The sequence below is a fragment of the Onychostruthus taczanowskii genome, unplaced genomic scaffold (genome assembly GCF_017590055.1).
Source record: "Onychostruthus taczanowskii isolate IOZ18803 unplaced genomic scaffold, ASM1759005v1 scaffold87, whole genome shotgun sequence".
NCBI classification, from domain to species: domain Eukaryota; kingdom Metazoa; phylum Chordata; class Aves; order Passeriformes; family Passeridae; genus Onychostruthus; species Onychostruthus taczanowskii.
In genome coordinates this window covers 2,415,342-2,426,611 of record NW_024506662.1, presented here as the reverse complement: position 1 = coordinate 2,426,611, position 11,270 = coordinate 2,415,342, and the positions used below count along the sequence as shown (strand labels likewise).

Below are 11,270 nucleotides of genomic sequence, written 5' to 3'. Positions count from 1 at the left end.
CAGGTGAGGCTCCTCACCAGCCTTCTACTGCTCTGGAAGGTTCTGGTTGTGAATTCCTTAAGGAAGCCATGCCCTGGCCTCTGCCTCCTATCCTCAGGGGATGTGGGTGTGGGCTGGTGTCTGCTGGATGCTCTCCATCACCTCACTGGTGGGAGGAGAACGAGAACCCATTTGGAATCAGGGATGATGGGATTTCTCCAGGTGACACAAAGAGACTCTGCATTTCATTCCAGCTGTCCAGCAATAGAATATATTTAACTTAAAAAAAAAAATATCCACAGTATCAAAACACAAGAAGTCACAATCCAATACCACTCAGTGATATAAACAGGCATACAAATGGTCCTCTGCAACCCCTCAGTTTGGCCTCCAGTACGAAAAGGAAAGATGGGCTCACCAGCAAGGTGCAAACGGCACAGGTGGGCAGGCCCCTGCTCCCTCCTTCCTAAGGTGAGGAATCTGAGCTACCCATGCATGGCCAGAACCACAGAGCACACAGACTAGAGCCAGCAATCCCCCTCCCAGCCTTGGAGCAGTGCCTGTGCTGGTGTGGGGTGGGATGCCTTGCTGGGTGTCTGGGGGAGCACTGCCATCATCTCCAGCAGTGCTGGGAGAGGTGAGCCCCTGTTTTGATCCCTACCCAAAATGTGCCATTCCCTTCCACCTGCTTGTTGAAGGCGTTCTCAGAGCTGGAAGATGAATTGAGCTGCTCTGGCCTTTGCCATTCTTAGAGCCTGAACAAAGCCTTCACTTCCCACTGCACCATTCCAGCAGTGGGGACAGGGCGTTTTTGCTTCCCTCTGGCCACTTGGGTGGGTGCAAGAGAAGCAGGACTTGACTTTTAGCCTGGCTTAGGTATTTATACAGATGACAGGAGGAGGAAGGATGGGTTGTGGTTAGCATGAGCTCTGGTGGGATTCACTGTAATTAACCCTGCTTCAGATGGTGCCACTGTGACTCGGGGTCTTGCACCATGCTGCTCCCACAGGGGATGGGAATGCTGAGTGCCAGTTTGGGAAATAAATTGCAGCACTGCTTCAAAGTGCATCGTGTGTGTGAGCGTGAAGCAAAGTCAGCTGGAAAACACAGGGCTGTGTTGCGACGCCATGGTTAGCAAGTGTGTGGGAGAAGACATGGCTTTTACCTGGGAGGAATGTCAGACCTAGCCAGGGTCTCCTTGTACCTGGGGCTAGATGCCAAGGAACTCTTGGTGGTGTCTTGCAGTGGATGCAGTTTGGGCTGGGTAGCAATAAAATGCATCCTGGCTGGAGTGTATGCATGTGTGTGAGCTGCGGGGTCAGCCAGAACAAGCAGGAGGCAGGGAATAAAACAGCCCTCTGGAGAATACTGGGACTGTGATCTTCAGCTTCCTGCCCACACAACTCAGCACAACACTCCCAGCAAGGCTTAAGGGCAATTTCCAGCACAACTGGAAGGTCTTTAATAAAATGTGTGCACACAGGGAGGGACATGCAGCTTTGTGTCTTGGGAAGCACAGGGTGTGGCACAGATGGAGTCCCCTCTCACACCTAACTCTCCTGACCCGTGGCTGCCTGTGCCAGAGCTGCTCCCACCACAAAGCCCCACTGACCTTCCCAGCTGTGAGCACCCCCAAACCCCTGCAGCAAGGATGGCCAACCAGACAAAAGGCTGGGAGGGTGGGGGTCACCTGCCAAAGCACCTGTTCCATGGTAAATATGGATTTGGCAACACCAGTGAACTTGGGAAAATGGTACTGTGCCTTGCATTGCAATGATTGGGTTGACCCAGAATGAAGCTGTTTTTTCACTGGGTTGGTTCCTACCTGGAATTGCTTTCCAATGAGTAGTAAATCAGTTGTTCAGCCCAGCTGGGTTCAGGTACCAAGAAGCTATTTCATTAAAGCCCTTTTTTTGTTTTGGTTATTGTTTGGGGTTGTTTTTGTTGTTGTTGTTGTTGTTGTTTTTTTTTTTTTTTGGAGAAACCTGGTTTTCACAATCAGAAAGGAGCAGCAGAAAATTCTGTTGCTGGCAGATGGGGGTGAAACAACTGAATTTATTCTTCATTACCCACGATCACTCTTTAGCTGTAAAACTGGCATGTCAAACATCTACATTTACAAAGCAGGTGATGGTTCTGGGATAGCTGGAGGCCATGCACTTCGGACCAGAGGAGGGGCTCGGGCTGTGCCCTCTGGCTGTGCTGGTTTGCAGCTGCTCCCACAGGAGGGAAGGGAGTTATCCAGCCTCCTGGAGGTGGAGGTGTTGTCCCCTCTGCAGTGCTTCGGAAGGAGGTGTGAAAGCGCTGGGTGGTTAATTTTACCCTAAAGAGAAAGAAAGTAATTGTTGATAGGGGAAAGCTCCAGATTTTCACTCATACCTGTGTCTTCACAGCGTGGCTCTTCTTGTCAGTGCCTGGATTGTGGGCACCAGACACACCTCTCCAGATGCTGCCAGCTGCCCACAGAACTCTGACCTCTTGTGAGAGGAGCAAAACCAATCATAGTGGAGGGTGTGGTACTAAAGATGGGAAGAGCAGAACCCCCTGGTGAGCACAGCCCTGCCCTGGGCTCAGTCTCTGAGCTCCCCACTGCTTGCCATGGGGAGACCTGAAGCCAAGGTGAAGCCAGTCTCACCATTGCCTGAGAGCAGGCTGCTGCTCACACCTGGGCTGGGGGGAGACTGGCAGTGCCGGTTTTATTCAGGGCTATTGGAAAAAGCAGAGGGATTTATCATTTTTATTACTACCACAGGACTGCCTTGGGCAAAATGCAATTTGATGCTTGCTGCCTGGTAGCAAGGCCAATCTATAAAGTGGCTCCTGTCCTAAAGCTGAGAGTGGTAAACTGCTTCTAATTAAAATCAATTGAGCAAATCACCACAATAGGCAAAAATAAGGCTTTTTGTCCTGGGTGACATTTGACAGATTTCAGTGCCTCTGAAGTGGTGCACTGAGTGTTTTCTTGGCTTCACCAATTCAATAAGAAGATGAAAGATAAGAAAAAAATTTACAGAGCAAAAGGGGAAAGTAAATTATAAATCCCACACCTTATCTGTGCAGGGCTCAGACTCCTTCATGCAATAAATGCAGGCAGCACCCAGACTAACCAAAGTGATGCTCTCAGAGACCTGCAGCCATCCTGGGGAGGGCAGCATTTCCATTCAGTCCTTTCCCAGCCAGTCCAATTCCCCCATCCTCACTAGAGCACAGAGACAGACAGCACCAAGTGTGGCCCAGAAGTTCAGCAAAACCCTGGTGATGCTGATGAGGAGATTATTCTGTCCCTTTTTGTTCCCAGGGGACCTTCTGTGCAGGTGCTGGGTCTCTGGGATGAGGCATCTGCTGCTGATCTGATAACTGATGCCACAGGGGATGTGACTTTTGGCACTTTAGGCCCAGTGAAAATGTCATCTTGTTTATTCCTCCCCTATCTTGTGCTGCCTGTCCACTACACATTTAAATCCACAACCCAGCTTCACAGGCACCAGAAGAAGTTGTTCTTAAGCCACACTTGCTGCTCCTCTTCCAAAGGTTTTGCCTGGTTCCTTTTATCCATGGCCTGTTATCCATGTCTGCAGGGGCTCCTGCACACCCATCCTGACACCACAGCACAGCTAACTTGGTGCTTAGGCAGTGTTTGGTGTTTGCACTTTGCCCAGCCATTCTGGTTTGGCAAAGGTGAGGGGGAACCATTGCTCTTCGTCATTGCACGTGCTGCAGCTGAGCAGGCAAGTGGTTTGGGTGGCTTCAGGGCCAGTTACAGACCTCAAAAAAAGAGTTCTCACTGATGACAGCAGCAGCTTGTGAAGGTGTTTTCCAGATGTGCTGCAGATTCCCCATTTGCTGCTGGTTAGGATAGGATCCTATTTATTCCTTTTTTTCTCAGGTGGGGAATGGAGGAGCAGAGATGGTCTGTCTCACAGGGAATGCTCAGTTCTGTAACACCTGTACAGCCCAGCAAGCCACAGAGCTGCAGATGCACTGCACAGGCCACTCCCTGAACCAGTCCCTTTGGTAGAAATGGGCAAAGACACTTGAAATTGTTGAATGTTGTGAGCAGAAATCTTTTTGACCATTGCTGTGGCAGTGGTGCTCTTGAGGAGCTCATCCCCTGGCTTTAGGGAAGGTCCCGGATGGCTCTTGGCTTTTCACCACTGACCTGCTTGGTTGGTTTTCTCCAGCTGCTGCTGTCCCCCACGCCTTTTCCTGGCAAAGCAAGGTAACTGTGGCTGGCTGCAGCCTGGCATCCTGGCAGGATAACTGGGCTGCTTTTCCTCTGGAGCACTTCCAACCCTGGCCTAACTGAGAAGCACCCTGAGAAGCACCAACTGGTACTTGTCTTCCAAGGAAAGCTTTTCTTTTCTGCTGCCTGTGTTGTGTGGTTTGTGTCGCTCTAAAAACTGATGGTTTTTCATATCTTTTCCTCTAAAATGACAAATGCAAAGTCTTTCTGTCTGCACCATGCACGATCTTCACTTTCTATGCAGTAGCTCAAAAAGTGGAGCTCAGCATCCCTGTTTGGGTACAGGGTAGTGACTAAATACCTGCTTCTGTCTGTCCAGCATGGCAGTACAAGCAACAGTTTAGGGTGTGAGGACAGAGAAATGCAGCCTGAGTTATTCCTATGCTTCTGCCATGGGTTTGCTTAGGAGACGTGTCCTTTTTCCTTACTCTGTACTGAGAGCTGTACAAATACACTGCCCTGCCTGAAGTCTGGCTTGGTAAAATGTACAATTAATTGTTTGTGTTACAAATTTGCCTCCTTGTTTATATATATATTTTTTAATTTTTTTCCCAATTAATACTGCTGAGATCAGAGGAAATGCTTGAGCCAGCATCTTCACAATGAAAGGTGGTGCTCCCAAGGCTCCTAATTCTCTGCCCCTTCCTCCTGTTCATGTAGCCTAAAGCTTTTCATAGTGCCCAGCCATAGAAGGGTGAAGTGAAAAAAAGTCTGTCATCCCTTCTGATGCCTGCATTGGATAAATAGGCATAGGTTGGAGGGATCCTCTCCCACCACAAGTTAGTTGGGACTATGGATGCTGCTTTATCCTCAGTCCTGAAGAAGGATCTCCTGAGCTGGGATAGCAAAGATGTACTGATGCCTGCTTTCCACAGGCTGTGGGCTCACAGCACAGTGTGGGCATTGGGCAGGGAGGAAACTTTCTGGGAAGAGAGGTGTTGCATTAAATCCAGACAGTGCCCAGGCATCAGGAGAACAGCAGGGGCTGTGGGGAGGCTAAGACAGAGGTTTGCACCAAAACACCCAAGGAGCTTCCTACCCCAGCAGCTCTCTGTGGGATCACTGACAGGTGCCCTGCCCAGCACAGGGCTCTCCTCCACCCTTGGTGGGCAGCTCAGGGCACTTGCTGCTTTTTGACACCCCAGCTCTCTTTACAACAGGAGGCATTTAGCTGACAGGACCTGTTCTGTGTGAAAAATAAAACCTTTGTTAAAAGGAGACCATCATAGCAGGAGAGGCTGGACACTTGCAGGGCAGTGGGGTCTGCTGCCATCCCTTTCTCACCATCTGCCTCCTGGCAGGAGCAGTGGACTGGGAGTGGGTCTCAGCTCTGCCACGCTTGGGTGGCTCCTGGTTTTGGCAGAGGGTTTGCGTGAAACTCCTCTGGCTGGAAGGGCCCTCCCTGCATGTCAGCAGCCTGGCTTTGCCCTTTCAGCAGGGCTCCTCCTGTCTTCTTTTTGGAGAGGAAAAGCATCCAGGTGCTGGCACCAAGCCAAGCTCTTCTCACCCTAGTGCAGTCAGAGGGATCACTCCACCTGCAGCCACTGCAACTCTGCACATGGTGTTCAAACCACGAAATCACAGCCCCACCCCATTTGGCCACGGGCCTTCCAACCACAACAGCTCCCAAGCACCTGTCTGGTACCAGGTGGAGATCCTGGAGTTTTGGATACTTACCTGGGGAAGCAGAGCTGGGATGCTGCTTCAGCCAGGAGCACTTGGTGTGCTCTAAGGGGATCCATTTCCAAAGCATGGAGACACTGCCAGCAAGTCCCTTTCAGGGGCAGGAAAGGTTCTTAGGCTCCCCCAGTATTGTTTTATATGAGAGGCTTTGGGCAGTACTTGCTGCCCTAGAGGCAAGGTGCTGCAGGACGCCAGTCCTGTGCTAGGAAAAGTGTCCCCTGGGCTGGTGGGAGCTCTGGTCTTTGCACGGTGGCAGCGGGTGGAAGCAGGGGATGGCCCCGGTCACTTCAGCGGTACAATACAATTTACAGCAAGCACATTTCTCAAGACATCTGCGGGGACAGAGCTTCAGTGAACATCATATCTACACAGGCAGCAGAGAGGGCTGGGTTGGACCCTCCACTACTGCAGAGCAGTCACAGACGGAATCTCGGGGCAGGAAAAAAGTACCACTGGTTTGCTTTTACATCCTGTACGTGTATCTATGAACAGCTCCTTGGCATTTGATGCTCACAGCCAGCGTCCTTTAACAGCGAGCATAAAAAGGAGGCAAAACATCTTCAGCGACCTCCCCCTGGAGCAGGGGGAAGGCAGCATCTCCCCCTCCCTTGATTCAGCTGCACGCCCAGGTGCCACCTTTGCCAAGGGCGTTTCCTTGTCCTGGCACCCTCGTCCTCCTGTCCTCCTCGTGGGCCGCCCACCTCCTGCTGGCCGGGACCAGTCCAAGGCCAGCCGTGCTTGCCTCATCTCCGCTGCTCGGGCGTCAGTGCAAGTCTGCGCCGGCTGCTCTGCATCTCCGCTCCGCTGGACGGGCACGAGGACCGGGCAGACACAGGGAGACAAAACAAAGGGGACAAGAAGAGAGACAAAGGGTAATGAAAAGGTCCGTGGCCCACGGCTGCCAAAGGAAATCTCTCGCCGTGTTTCTCTGACCACACTTGTCCCAGCCACTACAGCTGCTGTGGGATCCCCTGTTCCTTGTAGCCTGTGAGGAGGGAGGGGAAGGGAACACGATTAGAGTTAATTCCAAATGAGGACCCTCGGTGAGGCTCAAGCAAGCCACGAGCCTGGTTTACCAGGAGTGGCAAAAATAAAAAAAACACGTGGGAAAACAGGGGGGCTGCCACATTCTCCCTCGTGGCCAGGCTGCCCAGGGCAGCCCCTGCCCTGCTGCTAGCCAACAGCTGCCTGGTGCTGCCTCCTTCCTGGGCACAGCCATGTGGGTGCTGGCAGCCAGCCCTGCTGCTCTGGCACCTGCCTGCCACCAGCCTGGCACAGGCACCTCTGCTTGAAGAGATTTGTCCTGGATTGTCAAGCACATTGTATTCTATTTGACATCTATGGCAGTTGTCTTCTGTTCAGTGGGCAGTTTTCCTTATCTCTTCCACAACTATTCCTCCCTCCGGGGAGACATCTGCTGATAACAGGCTCTACAGCATCCCATTGGGAGACGCTCCACCCAGAGGGAGGAGCCAAGCATTCCTACTGGAGATATAATCTGGAGATTCTGGAACACCAGCACTGCTTTCTCCACTGGATTTCCCAGAGGAACAGCAGCTGACTCTTCCACTGGATCTTCAGAGGAAGACTACACCCTTCTACAGGATCCCTGCTCCAACAGAGCCACACCTGACACTCCAGGAGGACTGCAGCCACAATTCCAATTGGACTGCTACCAGCACAGCACCCTGACCAGCAGGGTGTCAGGTTGTGTTCTGACTCTGTCAGTGTTGTTTTAGTTTACTGCATTGCTTATTTTATTTTTTAATTTTTTTCACTGGTAAAGAACTGTTATTCCTGCTCCCATATTTTTTGCCTGAGAGCCCCTTAATTTAAAATTTATAGCAATTTGGAGGGAGGGAGTTTACATTTTCAATTTCAGGGAGGCTCCTACCTTCCTTAGCACACACCTGTCTTTCGAAACCAATACAAGATTGTAAGAGCACAGCAGGTACCAGTGGTCACCAATTCCAGCCCAATAACCTACAGTTTTTATGGAGTGTGTTTTCCTGCAGTGCAGGGCAAATGGATGCCCTTGTATCCTGCTCCAGAGACACGGCTGTTCCCAAGCCCTGCCCTGGTAGGCTGTGCATCCCACACACATCTCTCCTTGGGATCTACTTGTTTTTGAACCTCATCCTCCCAGAGCACTGCCAGGTAGGAGGAGGTTGGTTTCCTCTATCCATCTTTGTGTTCCCCTGCTGGCTTTTGCTGACAGCACTCCCCAGCAGCAACCAATTTGCACAGGTGAGCAAACACCTCTTGAAGGAGAAGGGGAATGCCTTGACTCACAGGATGAAGTGTCAAACACAGATCATGGGATGCCTCTAATGATATCCTCACTGCCTGGTTCTGCACTTGCTTTGCTCCAGCCTAGCAGAATTACAGGTGCTTTTGTTAGGGCACAGCAGCCATCCAGTGGGCCTGGAGGAAACCAATCTTTTCAGCAGCAAAACCAAGGAAACTGCCAGGATCCCTGTTCCTTTTCACCCTTTCCTCTTCCTGTGGCCATGAGGTTGATGCACTTCCCAACCAAGACAGCAAAGCCCTTGGGGTCCCCCAGTGTGTTGCAGCCACATGGATGTTCCAAGGGCTCAAGCAGCCTGTCCTGCTGCTTGTCACAGCTCCTTGGGCTCCTGGGGCCCCAGATAATTACTGTCCTGCACACAGGCTGCAAATCCCACAGGGGACAGCCTCATCCCCTGGCAGGGCTAGGGCAGGGAAGGGCAATAGCAGAGCACCTGCAGCTCCTGTGCTAGTACAGGATGATGAGAAAAATACTGGATTTCTTAACACTTTCCTAAGCGGTTGCAATGACTGCGCCAGAAGCTTTCCCCACTTTCCTTTCAAGACAAGCTTGTTATTCTGACTGTATCAATGCAAAAAAATCTCCTTATTAAAGAAGCAAACTGCCCTTACTTGCAGTGCCTGCCACAGTGAATATCTTTCAACTAAAAAACTTTTTTCAATCTGGAGGGGGTTTTTTTCTTAGCTTAACTAACATAAGTAGTCTGTCATTTTTATATTTTGAATTTCAAAGAAGTCTGAAATTTTATATCTCAGAAGAATGCTTAACTTTTCAAACACTTTTCCATTTATGCTTTGTAATATTCTTTCTAACCCTTATGTTAGGCTTTTTAAAGTCCCTTACAAAAACTGAACATAAAATACCAGCAGGTGCCAGAACTCCTATCTTTAATGGACTTTTTGCTGAACTAAGAATTGACTCCAGCGAATGAACTTTGCTGTACTTTGGAAAAAACCAACATGTTCCCCCAGGTTTGGCAGCCTGGACCTCCTGCTGCTAAACAAGCACAAGGGACAGAATAATGACACTTAACTGAATTTCTGCCTATTGTGTGCAGCTGAACAGAAAGACTCTCATCTCTTTCAAACAGCTTTTTCTAGGGGGCAAAATGGTGATTTCACATGCATTTATGTTTTAAGTGTGAGTCAGCTCTGAAGGCAATGTGAGCTGGCTGGAAACTTGTAATTTGGGCTTGTCTATGGTATGGGTTTGATTTGTTTAGGGAGCAGAGTTAAAAAAGCAAACAAACAACCCTATGGACCAGAAAGGTGGGGCCTGCCTTAAATCTTTAGCTAAAGTAGGAGTAACCTACTTGTACAGCCATGCCTTTATTGAGATATAAGAAAATTAAGATTGAGAAATCCTTTCAGTCTGGCTGTCACTGTTAAAACTGGCTGAAAGGAAGTTACAGTGGCCAAGCCTGTCTCTTTACATAACCATAAGCCAAAAAATGACCTGTCCTATGCTAAACTTGTTTCTTACAATACTTCAGGCTTATCAAATAGTTTATATGTGAAAATAGTTATTGCATTGCTTGCATAGGACTAGCTGTTCTGTATGAAGCAGCTTTACATTAATACGCCTGCAATAAAATTGAGGTGCAATCCTGTAGAACAGACAGCTCTGGGTTCAGGATTAAGTGGGCCTGTGCACAAAGTCACTGATTGAATCAAGTTTACTTGAAATTGCACTTCTGTAAACCACTGCACGTAAGATTGAGGCAAAAGGAACCCAGTCTATGCACAGGCTGTCCTTCTGGGACTGGGTTCATGCAGAGGGTGGTTTCAGGATGCTCTCAGTGCTGAAATTCCTGCTCTGCTCCGAGGGCGCCCTTGGGGCATCCCCAAGGGCATTTCAATGCTGTGTGAAGATTTTCAGCATCCCTGGGGCTGTGCAACCACAGGACAGACACAGACACAGTCGGACACACACATGTAAAGGCTGGACTTGTGCTGGGAGTGGGCAGCGCTGGCCAAAGTGAATTCCAGGTGTCCAGCCCCACTGATGCTCGCTGCTCTCCATGGGAAACTGCCTTAGAACTTGAGGAGGAGGAGGAGGAGGAAGAACAGAAACAAACTTACCTTGTGAGACTTTGATGGTGAACAAAAGGAGGCAAAGGAACATGAAAGAAAGAGAGAGGGAGAAATGTAACTGTAGATGGTATATCTGAAACACACGGAGAACCAGAAGAGAATGAACAAACTGAGGCTGCAGAGTAAACAGAGAACAGCTGCTCTACCATCAGACATTCACACCAGGGCTAAACATTTCTTTCAATCCTTGTACTTGAAGTGGATCATTTCATTTGGGACTCTTGTTTAAAGATGATGGGGGAATTCTTATCTGCTTTTCCAGCCCCAGGCAGAACAGGCTGGATGGGCTAACACCTCTGAGCAATGCTCCCAGAAACTGTCTCCTCTGTGCCACTGGCATTTCATGGGTTTGACTGAAGGGGAGCCACTGAAGGAAAGCATCAAAGGAGACATCACAGTGTACCAAAGGGCTCATGAGATACCATTCACAGTCCCAGAGCTGGGAAAACTACACCTGAAGAGTTTTTGGCAGCTTCCCTGCTCAGTTTGCTTGTGCCCACAGTTAACACAACCACAGCATGCCTCAGGCTGTCTGGGTGCTTCAAACACTGGGGCTATTTAACATTCCTACAATGTGTTAAGAGCTTACCCCACTGCTGCATTTGGTAGGAAACTGCAAAAAAGGGTATTTTAACTACTTGCCTCAGGTTGGGGGATAGCTCTTCTTAGATTTTTTTTTTAAGTGTAGTAAGTCCAAGCAGGCAATTTGTCCTTGGAATTTTTTCTATCTCATGAAGGGTTACTGGTTGGTTTGGGCCTCCTGCTCTCCTTTCTTTCCCAGGAGAGCAGTGTTACCTGCCCCAGCAGGGCTCTGCAGAGCAGAGAGGCTCGGTGATGCTTTCCCTCGGAGCCCGAGCATACAGTGACTGTGCAGTCATCTGCTGCTGCTGCTGGCAGGGTGTGAACAGAGGAATTAGCAAAGGAGTGATGAGGATGGCATGATTACAGGTGAGTTCTCACTACT

General features: G+C 49.7%; 1 protein-coding gene across 4 annotated transcripts in view; it reads right to left on the bottom strand.

Moving 5' to 3' along the window:
* Positions 1–227: 227 nt before the first annotated feature.
* STUM (stum, mechanosensory transduction mediator homolog) overlaps positions 228–11,270 on the bottom strand; it is a 51,233-nt gene continuing 40,190 nt past the window's right edge. The window contains exons 3-5 of one of the 4 annotated variants that reach the window (XM_041425119.1): positions 10,295–10,303; positions 5,900–6,890; positions 228–2,302 (exon numbers count right to left, since the gene is read on the bottom strand). In XM_041425119.1, the coding sequence (XP_041281053.1) occupies positions 6,856–6,890; positions 10,295–10,303 (44 nt within the window). In that variant the 3' untranslated portion in view covers positions 228–2,302; positions 5,900–6,855. The remainder of the gene's footprint in view (positions 2,303–5,899; positions 6,891–10,294; positions 10,304–11,270) is intronic. The other 3 variants (XM_041425118.1, XM_041425121.1, XM_041425120.1) reach the window with 3 other exon arrangements.